The 19,021-nt window shown below is 37.8% G+C and overlaps 1 protein-coding gene across 1 annotated transcript; it reads left to right on the forward strand.

The window, feature by feature from the left end:
• Positions 1–1,700: 1,700 nt before the first annotated feature.
• On the forward strand, positions 1,701–3,201 carry RD26 (NAC (No Apical Meristem) domain transcriptional regulator superfamily protein). Its single transcript, XM_079009415.1, has 3 exons — positions 1,701–1,956; positions 2,047–2,315; positions 2,415–3,201. The coding sequence occupies exons 1-3, from the start codon at positions 1,776–1,778 to the stop codon at positions 2,982–2,984; spliced, it is 1,020 nt and encodes a 339-aa protein (XP_078865541.1). The 5' UTR covers positions 1,701–1,775; the 3' UTR covers positions 2,985–3,201.
• Positions 3,202–19,021: the final 15,820 nt, after the last annotated feature.

Below are 19,021 nucleotides of genomic sequence, written 5' to 3' on the forward strand. Positions count from 1 at the left end.
AATGTGGATGCTACACACCTCCTACTAAATCATACAAGCTAAACTCTTAGTCTACCTTTGAAAACTAGCCATTTGACTAAAAGTCAACCAAAGTCAAAATTCAACGGTTAAAGTTAACTCCGGCTGCCTTCCACATTGTGGCCAACCAATGGCTACGTCGTGGTCATTCAACTTGATCCCGATCAAAAACCACTTACCACGAGACATACTATTATGTCATGGCAGAATCCAGACAACATAGTTGACTACGATCAACAGTAGTTATTTGAAATTAGTCATTTTAAAACGACATAGAGAATTAAAAGATTGAAAAATAAAAAGAAAATTTCTAATCTAGCCATCTTGTCTAATGATTTTTCACATTTTAGCCAAATATTTAGAAATTAGCCCATTTTAGCCATTGAAACTGTAGGTTTTTAGAGAAACCTATGGTAACAGTAGTTTGACTACTATTTCATACTAGTGAGCTAATGTTTCATAGTCTTTCTACATTTCAGGACCCATCAGCCCAAAATATATGAAGTTGTAAAATTTCGTTTCTGTAATTTTGTGTGTGTTTCAAGTGAAGATATACTCTTTCAATGAAGGCTCCTAACGATCACCTTGTATATTTCCGATTCTTTGTGTGTTTTTTTCTTATTTAGTAAAAGATCTACTACTGTGTGTTTGAATTATTTAGAAAAAAAAAAAGAAAACCATAGGCTTCATAAGAAACCTACGGTATCAAATATGTAATGCACAATTTATGTATTGAATGTTTGTACATCGTACGCTTCTTAAGAAGCCTATTATTCCCAATTTTTTTTTAAAAGTGTTTTAGTTTTTTTAATATATAGCTTACACACTATAAAATATAACAGCATTGTGTTAGTTTTTGTTAAAAAAAAACTAAAAAACGTAAAAAGGAAACCATAAGGTGCATATGAAATTGTAGTACACATCTACCAAACAGCAATCAATTACCAAAAAAGAAAATTTGAAAAAAAAACATCAAACCATAGTTTAAAGCTTAAAACCATAAGTTTCCACTAAACTACTTTTGGGAAACCATAGTTTACCTAAAACATAGGTATTTTAGAAACCTATGGTTTGGTGACAAAACATGAAGAAAAAAAAAATTACACAAACCCTAGAAACTATAGATTTCCATAAAATAGTACGTGTTTTTGAAAAAAAAAACTATGTTTTATATGAATATTTTGGTTATTTGTAAAATTTTAGTCGTTTGTATCAAAAATAAATTAATACACTGTAATTTTAATCTTAACAACGTGGTCAATCAAATTGCCATCGATATAATTTTCTCACTCAAGAATTCGTTTGGGCTTATGTGTTTCTCTGTCATCACGCGACTCATACACGAAATCAGAACATAAAATTTGTCGGTTTATGACTTCATGGTGTCACTCGTCGTCTACATAGATCCAAGAACGTCCACGTGTACGATGATGATCTGGTCGACCTCCATGACTCACTCCTCTATTTTGTTTTATATGGTTATATTGGTTCATGCACTTGAAACTTTAACCTTCGGATAAGGTCGACCTCTTGATGCCCCTATGCACGTGTCGACTTGCTAACCATCCTATGCCCCACCTCGCACCACTGTAAGAAAAGGACGACCGTACTTATCTCTCTGTAAATCTTCCTTATAAGTACCCTTCGGATTTACAATTTCTTGGAAAAAAAAGGAGAATTTTCTTTAATATTCTCTCTCTCTCTCTCTCTCTCTCTCTCTCTCTCTCTCTCTCTCTCTCTCTCTCTGATCAAGAACAATGGGTTTACCGGTGACTGATCCGATGACTCAATTAAGTTTACCACCAGGGTTTCGGTTTTTCCCTACCGACGAGGAGCTGCTAGTGCAATACCTTTGCCGGAAAGTTGCCGGACATGATTTCTCTCTTCAGATCATTGCAGATATTGATTTATACAAGTTTGATCCATGGGAGCTTCCAAGTAAGTGAATTTAGCTTGTAATTGAAGATACTTTTTTGGGTTTTTAATGGATTTTGGTTTAGTAACAAATGGTGCAACTTTTGGTTACAGGTAAGGCGATGTTTGGGGAGAAAGAATGGTACTTTTTTAGTCCAAGAGATCGAAAGTATCCAAATGGGTCTCGACCCAATAGAGTAGCCGGGTCGGGTTACTGGAAGGCTACCGGAACTGATAAAGTGATCACCACCGGTGGACGGAGAGTTGGGATCAAGAAAGCTTTGGTGTTTTACGTGGGTAAAGCTCCGAAAGGAAACAAAACTAACTGGATCATGCATGAGTATAGGCTGTCGGAGCCACAAAGAAAAAACGGTAGCTCAAGGGTGAGTCCGATCAATCTCTGATCATTCTGTTTTTTGTTAATAAAAATCTCTGTTTCATTTTCTAGATTCTTAATCTGGGTTTTGATTTTGGTTCAACAGTTGGATGATTGGGTGCTTTGTCGGATATACAAGAAGAATTCAAGTGCACAGAAACACATTTCCGGTGGCGCTCCGACCACCGAACAGAGCCACGGTTCTTCTTCATCTTCCTCCTCTCAGTTCGACGACGTTCTCGAATCACTGCCGGAGATTGAAGACAGGTTCTTCAACTTACCAAGGATCAACTCCTTGAAGACCTTTCAACAAGAAGATCAGAAGGTAAATCTTCAAAAATTTGATTCTGGTAATTACGATTGGGCCAGCATCGCTGCGTTCGGGTTGCCGGAACCTGCCACTGGAAGTCAAGCTCCGACCACCGCCAACACCGCAATGAATGTCATTCCTTCAATGGCGCCGGCGACCACATACACAATGGACGCAACATTTGGAAGATCAGTAGAGGATGAAGTTCAAAGTGGAATCAGAAGCCAACGGGTCGAACATCCGGGTTCGGGCTACTTTCAATCGAACTTAAACCAGTTTACACAGAGCCAGGGTTTCTCGAACACGATGGACCCATTTGGTATCCGGTACCCGACCCAACAGGGGAATTTGGGTTTCAGACGGTGAAAATTGAAGTGAGGGTGCCGGCGTGTAAATATACGATTCTATAGGGGGTCTTGGGTGTAGATTAAAAGAGTTGGGGGTGTTATATGGAACCCAATTTTTGAAAAAATCTAAAATGAAAAAAGAAGTTGGGGAAATTAAGGATTGGTATATTCAACGTAGATACTCTCTTTGTTACAATGTAATATCTTACGGGAATGGTATTAGCTTTTGGATTTGATTTTGGTTTCTCCATATTGATAATACTTATAAATTGTATAAACACTATATAAAAAGATCATAAGATCAATTTGAACCTTGAATTAGTTAGGATTTTTTTTTATTAAACATAACATTTATATATGTTTTAAACAAACTAATATATATATATATATATATATATATATATATATATATATATATATATATATATATATATATATATATATATATATATATATATAAAAGGTTAGGGAATATAGGGCTATTATATATCTAAGCTTATATATAAAACCATCTAAACTATGGAGTTTTGATGCATATATATCCAAATTAATCATATCCAAATTAACCATGAAATTTTATTTACTATTGTTCCTTAATCATGTGACTTACTAAACCAATCGAATTTGTGTTCGTTTTATTCATCTTGTCTTAAAACTTAAAGCATAAAAAATCATGGCTATTTAAGCAACCCTACTAAACTAAAAATGAAAAGTAATAAAATAAATATATAAGAACATACAATAACTCAATCAATATTTTCACAAATCATTGAATATAATTTTCAATTAAAAGATAAAACGTTTGAGTATCTTTGTTAAAAAAATATTGGTTTTCTACGTTCCCTATAAACTTTGATGAATTTTCGCAATAAAAATATATATAAATGATTTTTTTTCATTCCATAATTTCACTTAATTCAATGGTATTCTATTAAAACAAAATTTAGAGAAAATGAAATTGGATTTGATTTGTTTAAAACTACGTCGTTTAAAAGGTTACACATCTAAACTTAGGTATATAACAATCATATATTCATTTTTTTCATATATATATATATATATATATATATATATTTGCCTAATATTAGAAAAAACATAGATTTAAATCATTATTTTTGTCACATTATACTTTTATTTTAAAGTTATATATATATATATATATATATATATATATATATATATATATATATATATATATATATATATATATATATATATATACTTTTCATAAATATTCAAAATATTATATTTATCTAAATTATTTTTATTCAACAATTTACTTAAATTTCCATCAAATTTAAAATCAAAAATGTTTTTGACAAGTTTCCACTCAAATTTAATAACAAGTTGATTAACATGTACCTCAAATCTAAGAATAAATTTACGCATGTGTACATATGAAACTTTACATAGTGTACATATGAAACTTTTCATAGAAATTATTAACTAACAAAGAATCATAATCTTCAAATCAGAATAGTTTAACTAGCAAAAATCATTGTTTTCAAATAATTCATAGTTTTAATAAACGTAACAGTGTAACTAACAAAAAAAAAAAAAATTGGAAACGATCGACTATCTCATATAATTGTTTTTAGCAATTTTCAAAACGTATGATTCATATCGTTGTCTCGTAAATAGTTACATAAGCAAAAATTATTTGAGCCGAGGTTATTCAATGGTATGACGAAATGGTTACTTCTTTTTCGTCCTCATACATGTTAAGCATATGTAGGAACTATTAATTAGAATCTAGCTCAATACTGCGCACTTGTCATCATAGCTGATAAGTCGAAAACTCTTTTAAGATCGAATAGATTCTTAACAAGCAAATCAAGAAAGCAAATAAAAACACGAACACAAAATAAACGAAACAAGTGCTGAATGATTAATATGCAACACCTCGGAGGAGCTCGATAAAGAACTTCTACCGTAGAGGTGTGATAGGGTTACAGTACAATCAAGAAAATAATAAATGAGAAGCGTACTAAGGACGATGCATGCATGCACAATTTATACCAAACCCTAATAAACAAACACGACTGGATAGGCCCAGATTGTGACTATCATGGACCGAACTAAAGGCCCAATGACACAACATCTTAAACCCAACATTCTCCCCGTTTGTGTCAGTTGAGGCGAGAGATTAATGTGGCACAACCTGAATAGTCTTCTTAACTGTTTTAAATAGCTTCGGTATCATAGCTAGAATAGTACGACGAAATTTGATATACCATAGAATCATGTCATTGAAGATCTTCTTTGTAGCATCGTCATTGGATTTACATCTGTTGACTATGTCCAAAATGTGTTCAAGAGCGATAGTGGAAAACAGATGCTTGTCAGACAAAGCGAACAGACACTTCAATGGAGGAGCCGGACCTCCAACATCTTTCGTAAACATCACCGTTAAGTGTTCGATGTCAATCTTTCCCATACTCATCTTGTTCACATCACTGACCTTGCCAATGGGTCCGACAGTGGGCTTCTTCCTCTCTTCGGCTTCACGGGTTTTCTTTAACAACCCTTCTTGATTTATAGCTTCCTCTTCTCCACTTTCATCAACAATTCTCTTTCCTTTATCTTGAACAGTTGATCCCGAAGCTTCATTAACCTTCTGTTCTGTAATGACACTTGGTTTAACTGGAGGAGGTTCAGTTGTGGGAGTTTGGCTTTTAGGGGTTTGTTTTGGTGGAACTTGAGTTACTTCTCCCCTTGTTTTGGAGGGACATTTGCCTCCGAAACACCCTTGATTCTACACAGAAGTCCAAGAGCTGGATGCAGTTTTTCGGCTAAACGCCTCCTAACGGTGATTGTGAGAATTATATCATGAGCATCTAGGATATCAAACAGAATAGTATGAACATTAGCAACAGAGGATTTTACAAATGCTCGTTCGATTGTGATATCACCAATCTCCTTTCGGGCTTGGGTGAGCGTGAGAGACTTAGTTTTGAGCGAAGTGGCTTGTCGGGTGAGATCATTCATCACTTTATTTTCCATAGCTAGGTCAGCCTGTAGTTTGTCTAAATGAGAGTTGATAGACTTATTGAGTGCCGATTGATCATATTGGATGTCAGAGTGAACAGTATCAAGCTTTACGAGTTTGGCTTGGAGAGAAGAAACAAGCTTCTCGACATAAGAGTTCATGGTATTCACCTATTGCTGCGACTCAACTTGCAGAGACTACAAAAACTCTTTAGCATCAACCATTAGTTTTTCAACTTTTTCGGTCGCTGTTTTAGTGGATTCATCGACAACTTTGGTTGCTTTCTTGATTGAACTCTCATGTTGTTGAACCAAAGTGGCTACCAAGGCTTTGATGGCAGCATCAGAATATGCCGAAGTGGAAGATTGAGATGAAGAGGCGAGCAAAGTGTCAAGTTTCGCATTTAATTCCTTGAGATGCCTCTTGGTGACAGGGGCATCATCATCATCATCACTTTGGACAGTGTAGGGACTGTAGTGAAAAGTATCAAAAACCATATCCACCCCACCTAGAATAGTATCAGACTCTTCGAATTGGAGTGGAGAAAGTGGTTTAGTAGTAACTGGAATTTCAAAACTAGAAGTCTTTGTCCCCGCATCAGATACGTTAACATTAATAGGTGGTTCGATTGATATGGTAGTTGTTGTGGTGGTGGTTTTGGTAAATAGGGGTGGTGGAAATGGTGAAGAAGTAGTAGGTTGAGTTGAGACTGGAGGAGGACATGGAGCAATGGAAATGGGAACAAAAGACTGAGGAGATGGAAGTGGAGAGGGAACTGTGTTCATAATAATTACCTCAGGAGTAACCTCACGGACCGAATCATCCGATTGATCCCGCTCCTTCTCAGGTTCATCCTCGACATCGAGATCAGAGGGAACATATTCACTATCGCTCGATGATGAAACCTTTGGCTTGTGTGCTTTCTTCTTCAGCTTCCGCTTTTTAGGAGCCGAAGGTTCAACAACTTGGCCCTTTCGCTTTTTGGGTGTGAGAAGTTTAAGCGATGGACCCTCATGAACATCCTTCTTTTTATCTCCTTTCTTACCCCTTTTCTTCGTTTTATCAGCATCATCTATGAAACGTTGCATCTCAGGAGTAAGTTCCCTTAGACCTGAAGCAGGTAATTTATTATATTCGGTAATGCCAGTGCTTGCAGCAGGAACACATCTGTACATTGTTTCAGTGACCAAACCAATAAAAGGAAATTTAGAGGAGTAGGCGATGATGATCTTTGTTGTTTGGAAAGTTGAAATTGAAGATAAAAAAGAATCCGCCATCACAGGAATTTGAAATTTCTCCATAGCCCTTTGTGTCACTATGGTCCAGAACCTCCCACATGAAATCTCAGTGTGGCAAGATGAAGAATTCAAGCTTTGAACCAATTGAGACCATATAATAGACCCATAGTCGAGATTTATACCATGGTACATACCATAGAGAATGGTCATAAACCCTTTGCTAGCACCATCATACCTAGCCACTCGCTCAGAAAAACCCATTAAGAGAAGGGTAAACAATCCATTCCTTTGTGGAGGAAGGCAAGATTTCTTTACCTTGGTAATGGTGGAGAGAACATCATTGTACCCCATGTTGTAAAACATTTGGAAAAGTTGTGTAGTCGTAATCGATTCTGGGTTCACCATTGAGTCACCACAAGGAGCCTTAAAAGAGTGCAAAACCTAACTTTGGAGACCGAAGACTTCTTATCAAATATCTCGAACGTAATGCGTTCCTCTGCCTTGAGATACTTCGCAGAAGAATAAACTTGAGAGAGAAGAGACATCAGCACACATTCGACTGTAGAAAGAGCATGTACCAATGGCGAGTACCTGAGACACTCAACCACCTGCAGCGTAAAAGAGTCATACTTGAACAACGTCAAGTCGATGATTAGGTTTTGGTTAGGCTTTATTATGAGGAATGATGATTGAGTGGTTTGTTCTTGAATAAAAGATTAGTCTGCCATTGTTGAAGCTTGAAGAGGAAGATGAACCGTAGAGAGAGTTGTCGCCATTTGAATTCTTAAGAGAGGTTGTGATTGGTAAAGTAGAAAATACTAAAAAAGAATCCTTTTATACGATATCCATGAGAGAGAAAATCAATGATGATCACGAAGCTGAGATTTCAGAAACGACGCCTAATTGGGCGTGCTTTGACAACTGTAAACCCCCAAAAAGCATTTCAGTCGGCGTGACAATAGGTGACGTTCCATCTCTCACGTGCCTTTATTTGAATCTAATCCATTCAGTGTCTCTTCACATTACCGAGATATTTCAACTTCCAAAGAAACAAAGCCTGCTTTATTTCTTAGTTCAAATAAATAAACCAAGCTCCTTTCGCCTTTTAACATATAAGACCACCAATGACAAAGAGGCGGAATAACATGACTGACAATTATCATTAGAACCTCGAACTATACTTTTGGAGGATCATAAAGATCTTTGTGCAAGAGTGTGCCAATGAAAAAGAAATATAGAAAATAGTGTATTTGGGGTATAAGTGATGTCATGAAAGACATAAAACGGATGATCCTGGGCACGAATCTCTTCCTACAAAGTCAAGAGAGACTTAGAAGTGTCTATGTGGTTTCCCATTGAAGTACGATTAAATGCTTGTTAAGAAGCAATGAAAGGCATCTTTTGAAAGTATAGGCTATAAGGGTGGCTTTCTCTTCAACCAAACTACAAAACTTGATATAAGACCGAAAGTTGGATGAAGTACTTGTGAGGCCAGTGTAGCCTAAGAACAAGTAGGTAGTATCAAATTTCAGTGACATGGTAATAAAGAGGAAATCTCAAAAACATAAACAATCTGGATTTTAGGGTAGAAAGGTCTTGGTGTTAGACACTTTCATAAAGATCAAGCAAAAATTAAAAAGAGATTTCTCAAAAGTAACAACCGAAAGAGGTCATTATTTTAATAATTGGTGAATGCTAGAACATTTTATTGTTCACCATCAATTCAGTTAAGGTATTGGATTTTGGGTTTCACATAGTACTTGGTGAAACAAAACTATGATCATGAACACAGATGTTGTGTAACTGTAAACCTTAGTGGTAAATGTTGAAAGTATCAAGGGTTACATTTATGAAATGAAATATGATGTAGAAAAGAGTTGAGGTGGTTAAAGAACCGAATGTACCTCTGCTATGCGAAAGTGACCTAGCAGATAACTCTTAACTCAATATGAGAAGAGTAAGGTAGCTCATGACTTAAGCGAATTTAGCAGCCTGATTGGGAAGAAACGATTGGTATGTATCGAATTAGTAAGGCTTCACTATAGAGTCGTTGAGGCTTTGGAGAGCATACAACAACATGCTTTTAGGGACACTTAGCTAGTGAACAGAGTAAAAGCATTTAACTTCCCCATGATACATTGTTGAGAATAGCTGCCAATGTGATAGAATAAAAAGAATAAATGAAAATGTTTTCGTATTTGGAAACTTTTCTAAAATAGAAATAAAAAATATTTTTGTAGTTAGAAATTTTCTGAAAAAGAAATAAAAACAGAAAAGAAAAATATACAAAAGATATACATCAAGTTTTAACCGAGAATTCGCCTGGATGGATGAAGCGAAATATGTCGAGTGTTCGGTATAGTTCGGTGCCCGAAAAAATTGGAACCGAAATAGACCGAGCGTTCGCCCTATTTCGCTTGTTGATATTTTAAGACGGAAAGAGAAAATTGTACTTAATGAGGCGAAGATGGTTTCGGTACTGATTCAGCTTCCATCTTTCCCAAGCCTTGGAGTATTTTAATAAAGCTTGCTTAGGGAAGGGCTTTCGTGAAGATTCCAGCTAATTGATCAGCTGATCGAACAAAATGGATTTCAATGTTACCATCTTCTACGTGATCCTTGATAAAGTGGTACCTCAGCGCTATATGTTTCGTTTTTGAGTGCTGCACCGGGTTGTGACATATTTGAATAATGCTTTCTGAGTCACAATAGAGGGGAATCTTCTTCATGTTCAGGCCATAATCCCTAAGTTGACTTTATATCCATATGACCTGTGAAGTGCAAGATGCTGCGGCGATGTATTCAGCTTCGGCCGTAGATAAGGACACACACATTTGTTTCTTGGACTGCCAGGTGACTAGTTTTCCATCAACGAATTGACACCCGCCAGTTGTGCTCTTTCGGTCCAGACCACACCCTCCAAGATCAGCATCAGAGAAGGCTTGAACAAAGAAGCCTGATTTCACAGGGTACCAAAGACCGAGAGACGAGTTTCGCTTCAAATATCAAAAGATATTTTTAACTGCCACCATATGAGGTTCGAGTGGATTAGCTTGGAACCTGGCACAATAACAGACACAAAAAATAATGTCTATTCTACTAGCTATTAGGTACATCAGGGACCCTATCATTTGAGGATAGAGGGGTAATATCAGTAGCCGATTTCTTTAGAGAAGGTGTTAGCTTCATTCCGAATGCCATTGGAACCTTAACTTTGGAATCTCCCATCATACCGATCTTCGCCAGTAAGGTCTTTATGTAAGCCTCTTGATTAATAAATATGCCCTCTGGTCCTTGTCTAATGTTCAATACAAGGAAAAAGTTAATCGGACTCATTGAGCTCATCTCAAACTTAGTCTCCATCAACTTCCGGAATTCAGCCGTTAGGCTAGGAACCGAAGATGATGTCATCGACATAGATTTGGACGATCATTAAATGGTCACCCTCTTTCTTGCGAAAGATGGTTGGGTCAACCGAACCTTGTTTGAATTTTGACATTTTAAAAAAGCGAGTTAATGTTTCATACCAGGCTGTAGGGGCTTGCTTCATACCATAAACTGCTTTGTCCAGAATGTAGCAATAATCATGATACTTCTTGTTCACAAATCCCGGTGGTTGCTCAACGTACACGGTCTCTTCCAGTTCCCCATTTAAGAACGCACACTTGACGTCCATTTGAAAAGCTTCAAAATTTTTGTGAGCAGCGTATGCCAGAAAGATCCGTACTGATTCTAACCTTGCTATTGGAGCAAAGGTTTCTTCATAATCTATTCCTTCTTCCTAACAATATCCCTTCACCATAATCCTTTCTTTGTTGTGTATCACATTCCCTTCTTGATCCATCTTGCTCCGGAATACCCATTTTAATCCAACCACATATGCATCCTTTGGTGTAGGAGTTAGTCTCCACACTCGGTTTCGCTCAAACTCATTGAGTTCGTCTTTCATAGCCTGTACCCAATCAGAATGATCAAGTGCAGTGTAAACTCATTGGAACTTTATAACTTACAAAGGCCTAGAAGATAGATGAAAGTTGAGATCTTGAATTACCAAGCTTCAAGTATCAATCTTGCATGAAAACATTGCTCCAAAACCATCAAAAACTCCAAAAATAGACGAGAGAGGGAAGAGGAGGTTCAAATCTTGAAAATGGAGGCTAGGGTTTCTCTCAAGAGGTTCTAGATATGATGGAGGCTAAGAAAATACCCTAAAACATGAATCCTTACCTTTAAATACCTTGAAAACCCTAAAACTTTCGTGGGCTTTGGGATGCATAGGTCTCATGTTGTGAGAATATATTCTCACCTCGTGAGGACTTTCACGTTGTGCGAATTACTTCTCACCTCGTGAGAACAAATTTTCGCCAAATTTCACTCCAACTTCAAACAATCATAATTTCTTTGTTTCAACCCCGTTTTCGACGTTCTTTATATGCATAGAAAGGTATTGACGAGCCCCACAACCTTATCTAATTACTTTTTACTTAAAACACATCCAACTAAAATCCTTAAATCATAAAAACATTTTTCCCATTTTACCCTTCGACTAGAAGACACAAACCAATTCTTTAATCACTCATTCAACATTATCATCAACCAATAAGATCTAAACCCCATTCCTTTGAAGCTGAAGGATTTTACTTGATCCATTTATTGTCCATAATCCCAAAATAAGAAATTTCTTGAAACTCGATGTTACAACTCTCCCCCACTTAAACTGGATTTCATCCTCGAAATCTGTCTTGGTTAGGATCTCTGAAAACAATGCCATCATATTCCATAAGCTTCCTTTAACCACATCGAAATCAATGCATCATATAAATAAAACTCAAGAGGCCACTCGAAAACCCATAGCTGCCAATAAACAACCCAAAAATTGAAAATACTCAACCGCAACGTCTATCGTTCTATGCCTAACTGAAGACCCAACTTCCAATGAAAACCACTCAAACTGGAAACTCTAAAAACTACAACCAAAAACCAATTCCATCAATATACTTCCCAGAACCGAGAACCTATCAATCAAAACTTTAGATATCATACCCTAAGTCTGATGATCATCCATTCATCGTACATACCCCTAGTTCCCTAACTAGGAACACCAGCAAATCATGCAGAAAGAGTACTTAAAGACACAACTTGTAAATTTACACAATCCCAAATCTGAAAATTATGCCCGAAAACCTTAAATACACACATGAATTCCTGACAAGTAATCACCAGCCCACTGCTCCCACGATTATAATGATGGTCCATCCAAGAATTTCACGTTGCATCAAAATCCTTTATCAACTTAGATGTACATCCACCTAACAAATCACTCGAGACATTTAGAATGAACCTCATAACTCAAGATATCGTAACCAATACCCAAAAGTGGCAACCAACTCCTAATAGACAGCGTACAAGCAAGATGGTTCATAAAGAAAACATTCAGCATGAGACTTCTGATGCATAGTTAATACTCCCAACCAACTTCTATTGTCCACATCTTCCAAGCCAGCTGGTCACTAAGTCTCTCGAATCCCAACAAAACACCAACACCCAAACATGCCAATAAGACTGACGATTCGAGACCTAAGAGTCTCAATCAAATGACTATCGGGTCCCACCCATATGAATCATACAACTACTGGTTTATGATACATCGTGACACCTCCTAACCACTAAAATGATAAGCTCCCGGTATTACGTCGATCCTGTCGTCATTCCTTTACTAACCTGAAGATTCACAACCAGCGTCACAAGGGCCTAAAGATACTCAACCATCAAGACACCGACTTGAAGGAACCCAATAAACATCCCTCTCAACACTAACCAAACACAACATGAGCCACACTCTTATCTTGTACAATACCTTTCACAGTACAGGCTGCTACTAACACAAAATCGGATGAAAACATGGTTGCACACAAGCAGAGAATGAGACATGAGGTCGTACTCTTATTCCAATTTAGAAGCTATAAATTACAATAGAACCATATTAATAAATTTAGACCAAGTGTTCTCATGTTATCTTACTCATTTCACCTATACACCCCTCCTGGTCATACTCGATGAACTACCACGATATCTACCTTCAAGGGAACCCATAACCAATCCCTAGATCTACTGCATTCCTTCTTCCTCACAACCTTACCCAAAGGGTGAAGTTCTAGTAGATCTAAAAAAAATGGATAACCTCAACTATTAACTGAAACATCATCATGAATGACTAAAACAAGATCCCACACCTTGATTGAAATTGAATAGTTTCCACTAACAAGTAACTAGCTCGATTAAACTTCCAAATTTATCCAGAAATGCTGCTAAAACCTTGTCAGATCAATCCAAATACCAACGCTGTCAACCCGACATGCCAAAAATTGGATTCTATGTAGATCCCAAGCCACACCTGAAAAGCTAAACAAGACTGCCCCGACATCCGAACTCTCAATAACCAAGGAAAACTGTCAAACCCGAGCTTGCTATGAATAATACTTCCAAACCAACGTTAGAGGGTACCCATTCCCAGAAACCAAAAGGTACAATGTATAAATTTTGACGATAGGTTGACGCATCTATTGACTTCCACTGATACGCTTGAAACCTTCGAAGAACCTCAGCTATTGACGATGAACGAAATGACTAACAATCAAGAATGCATTGCCAACTAATACAATGTTCCAATATACTATTAAATAAAACCCATGCAGAAGTAAACATACCCAACTCTAAAGTTGATTTTCTGATCAACAACTACCCAGTCTAGACTATAGATAACAATCTATGCAACAAGCTGAGAAATCCCTTAACAACCGATTCTCAACCTAAGCGTCCCACACGCCTCTTGCTCTATTCATTGGCGTTATCAGAAGAAACCACTGGCTAAAAAGAGTTCCTTCTCCAAAAGCTTCCTATAGTGAAGAAAACTTGTACATTCCTAAGCACATATATCTGGTGGCAACTTGCCATGCACCCCATTTTCACCAAATCTTGAACAAAAATCTCGCATACGCGACCCACATATATTTGTGATCCATTCTTCTGAAACCATAAGCTTTAATAGATTGATGATCCTCCAAGCAGAATACTTAGTTTTTCCCCACTTAGGGTTCAAACTACCACCAAGTGAAATTCCAAACATGTCAAAGCTCAAACCGACTCAACCAAATGCATACCATTAGGGGTGCAAACGAGCCGAGCCGAACCCGAGCCTGGCCAGGCTCGGCTCGGGCTCGCTTAAGTTATATAAGGCTCGAGCTCGAGCTCGGCTCGATTCGAGCTTCCTTGTACTAAGCTCGGCTCGAGCTCATAAAGAATTATACAAGCTCGGCTCGGGCTCAGGCTCGACTCGTTTTTTATTTTACGTGTCTAAATAAGCTTAAGATCGGCTCGAGCTCGTTAAGAAGCTCGTTTACTAATACCCTAAATCGATAATTCCCCTAATATGTTTTTATTTTAATATATATAAATAATATTAAATTATATTATATAAAGGCTCGTTTAGGCTCGCGAGCCTAATCAAGCTTAATGACATAGGCTTGAGCTCGAGCTCGTTTAATAAACGAGCTTAATATTAAGCTTGAGCTCGGATCGGGCTCGTTTAAAATCGATTTCGAGTCAAGCTTTTAACGATCCGATCTCGAGTAGCTCGCGGGTAGTTTGGCTCGTTTGCACTCCTACATACCATCCCAGAACCTTTGAATGTATAACACAATGCAAAATGATCTTACAGATAAAGACCAAGAAAACTCAAAGAGATTCTAAATCTCAGATTGAGACCTCGGAAACTCCCCAATTATACCTGCCTCTAACATCAAAAATCCCATACAGATACATAAGCAATAATTTTGTCCATTCATTACACTAATTCTCTATCTAGAAACAAATGGACTACCACACACCTCGTCTGCAAATACCTAATCATCAATTCATCATGCAAATCGTTCATAAATACAAGATGCATCATTCTCATAGTTGGGATACATCAGAGACACCAAAAGTTGTTGTTCCTGATTCACTTCCCTGATTACTTGAAACAATCAAATAGCACCAGACCTTACTATATTTAAAGAAATAAAACCCTTGATCTCATCTGAAGGCAACAATACCACAAGGATCCTCTTGTGCATTCCCACACTACCATACTTGCTGCCAAAAAAGCAACTATCTACCCCCATGTTGGGTCTACATCCACAACTCTGAAAATCACATGTTTGCTCTCTCTTTCCCCTGAACACTGAAAGCTGGAAGAACATAACCCCTGTCATGGATAGTGACATACTAATCTATCTGACAATCACTTAGCCTCCGACTGCAATCCTCGAGCTGATCATCACAATTGCTTCCTTCTTGAGTCTCGTGACTCAACTGACACTACCTCGAGCAAGGCCAAGGAGACCTCAAATCCACTAATTCACCTAGTTCTACACCATTCGAACCCAACACTAACATAACCACTAATTCCCAAACAATGATCTGACCCATCCTTAGTCTGAACAACCATAACCGAAAGGCCAATAAAGACGGGAACACACCACAATGAATCATGATTCCAAACCATGTTATTTACCCTTAACCATTTCCTTAGAATCCCCGAAGTTTTCCTTGATACAAGTACGAATCCGGTGATTTCAGTAGTACGAGCCCAATACTACATTCCACACCTATCCCTACTTTCCTCAAGAGTCATTCCAGATCCTCTAAGTAAGTAGTCATATACACTACCACCCGAACCAGCCACATATGCCCGATCTCAAATGAGCACACACTGCTAATATTCCTAGAATCTCCTTCTAGGATTCCTCTTCCAAAAATGCTCACGCAAGCACATTCCACCATGCTTCCTAGGCTGTCCTAGGGTTCCCATTCACACCACTCTCTGCCATCAGCTGTAGAAGAGACTCCCTCTAATACCTTCTAACTACCTCACAAATACAATTACATGCTACAAGCACTAGAAAATTCTTCAACTATAAAGTCTCACACTACAACGGTTGGACTAAAATAAGAGCTATGCAATAGAGTTAAATATAACATTCTAAATTTATCTAATCCGTGCAACACGTAACTAATGTGTTCGCTTATAGTTAGCCGATATTATTGAAGGTCCCTAAAAGCACAAAGCAAGCAACATTCAAGCATTGAGTAATCTAACCAGTGTCTCACCTAATCAGGCCATTTATCCAACAATTTGAAATCTGTACTAGCATGTACTTCAAAAATCTCAACCAATAGGCATACAAAAGGCATCTCTCCTAGCATTCTATCATGCAACCCTGAACAAATCCTTAGCTTTTATCTAACATGCAATTCTCATATACTCATATAACACATGTATGGGTATTTTGGGAAATACTTACTTGAGCTCGGTTGATTACACACATCACATCCATTTTTCTTAAAAACCATTTTGGAAAATGATTTTTATTTTTTAAAAGATTTTAGAAATCCTCAGTTTGAGTTCAGACACACCTGAGAGTGTGTTCGAATCCCTCAAACCAAGGCTCTGATGCCAACTTGTAACGTCCTAAAATTTTCGAGTAAAAATTTAGTGGGCTTTGGGCTTCATAGTTCCCATGTAGTGAGATTATATTCTCACCTTGTGAGGACTCTCATGTCGTGAGAATTACTTCTCACTTCGTGAGAATAGATTTTCATCGAATTTCACTCCAACTTCAAACAGTCATAACTTCTTCTTTTTAACTCCGTTTTCGGCATTCTTTATATGCACAGAAAGATATTGACGAGACCCAAAAAGTTATCTAATTACTTTTTACTTAAAACACATCCAACTAAAATCCTTAATTCATAAAAGAAGTTTGAAACAACACTTTTCTCATTTTACCCTTCGATATATGTAGACTGTTATGTGATTATCTGATATATGTGCATATGTTTGATTGGTGGTTGAGGATTTTCTGCTTTATGCATGAGCCAACAGACCAAGGTATTCCAGCCCGATGGTTGTGAGCCGAGAGTATTCCATCTCGAGGATGATTGGACTCATAGTGTGTGGGCATTCCAACTCGATGGTTGTGGGCCGAGAGTATTCCATCCCGAGGATGATTGGACTCATAGTGTGTGGGCATTCCAACCTGATGGTTGTGGGCCAAGCGTATAGCATCCTGAGGATGATTGGACTAATAATATGTTGGCATTCCAACCCGATGGTTGAGGGCCTGGGACATTCCAACCTGATAGTTGATTGGGCCTATAGTATGCTGTTATTATATGTGTGTTATTGTTGTGTGGGTATTTTAGGGGAACTCACTAAGCTTCGGGCTTACAGTTGTGGATTTTGTTTCAGGTACTTTGGATGATCGCGGGAAGGCGAAGGCTTGATCATGCACCTCCTCACATTTTATGACTTTGTTTCTGCGATTCTCTAGTGTTATACTATTTTTAAAAACAAATTTGTAAACAATGAATGGTTTTTGTGAAATTTAAAAAGTTCAAATTTTTCATGAATTTTATGGATGTTACAAGTTGGTATCAGATCCTTGGTTTGAGTAAATTGGAGGAACACTCATGTGAATCTAGTCTCAAACTAAGGAAAAGATTTTCAAAATGTTTCAAATGGTTTTCAAAATACTAAAGGAGGATGCGATGTGTACGATCAGCCGAAGCCATTAAGTAGACACCAAAATACCGTACTATTATTTGATATTGTGATATGTTAGAACAGCATGCTAGTGATAGGCTAGGGATAATCAGGAATTGCATGATAAAATTGCCTGCTTATATGATGCCTGATAGCCTAGGGTTCTTCTTTAAATGAAATTGACATCATTATTGTAGTTGCTTAGTGTATGCATCATATTTGTACATAACTAAGATCTTATAGCCTGAGAATATTTGGTTTGGCCTTATATCCTATTCTTGTTTGATGAAGGGCTTAAGGTAGGATCAGATACTCGGATGTCTATAGGGTCCAACGTTATGTATGGCTAGCATACACGAGTGCTGCAAGGTTGGTGGAAATTTCATGGATGAGTTGTGCGGGGTCAGTCGGCCAGTTGTGAGATGTTTAGCCTTCCTCAAGGAGTGAGGATTGAGCACTCGCCTATGCTTATCTATATTGTTAGAGTGATGCAATGATCCTTGGGTAGGTGTGGAAGGTAGTATGAACCCGTACTACTAAAAGCACAGGACCCATACGTATAGCAAGGAAGTCACAAGCCCTAGGGTTTTGTTGGGAGTTGGATCCCCGTTATTATATGGAATGTATGATATCTTCCTTGTATATTTTTAGTATGGTGACTACGAGGCGATTTAAGACCGGATCTTGGTCAGGATCGGGAGTTGGCAGCTTGGATAGGCCAACATTGACAGAGGATCGCGTCAGAGAGATCATCCATGAGGAGGTGGTTGATATTGTCCGGGGTCAGATTCCAGAGATGTTCAGTTCTATCAAGACCATGATGATGGAGTATTTTGATGTCAGAGACGCAACCATTGCTGAGACTGCTGTTGTTGCAACCTCTAAAGTCGTGGCGGTTGCGGGTAGTGGGGCTGGTCGGGCTTTTCAGTATCAGAACTTCGATAATATGAAGCCCTCGACTTTTGATGGAGTTCAAGACCTGATTGTGGCCATGATGATGGATATTTGATGTGAAGGGATGTTTCTTCACTTGTTCATTCCCTACTGACCAGAAGGTCAGATGCGCTATGAACCTCCTGAGGTCCAGAGCGAAGGACTAGAGGTGACTTGTTACAGGATCATACTCCGATGAGCAGAGGGTTGTAGTGTCATGGGACCAGTTCAGGGAGATGTTCCGAACTCGCTACATTCCAAGGGTTGAGCGAGATAGGTTGGATCAGGAGTTCTTGGAGTTAAGACAGGGT

This window comes from Lactuca serriola, chromosome 7, assembly GCF_051521515.1.
Source record: "Lactuca serriola cultivar US96UC23 chromosome 7, Lser_US96UC23_V15, whole genome shotgun sequence".
Classification (NCBI taxonomy): Eukaryota; Viridiplantae; Streptophyta; class Magnoliopsida; order Asterales; family Asteraceae; genus Lactuca; species Lactuca serriola.

What these genes read in the sequence shown, in the direction of transcription:
- RD26 (XM_079009415.1), top strand. Translation starts at nt 1,776, where the DNA reads ATGGGTTTACCGGTGACTGATCCGATGACTCAATTAAGTTTACCACCA. An exon ending in TGATCCATGGGAGCTTCCAA is followed by an intron (nt 1,957 to 2,046) that starts GTAAGTGAATTT and finishes TTTTGGTTACAG; the next exon opens with GTAAGGCGATGTTTGGGGAG. An exon ending in GAAAAAACGGTAGCTCAAGG is followed by an intron (nt 2,316 to 2,414) that starts GTGAGTCCGATC and finishes TTGGTTCAACAG; the next exon opens with TTGGATGATTGGGTGCTTTG.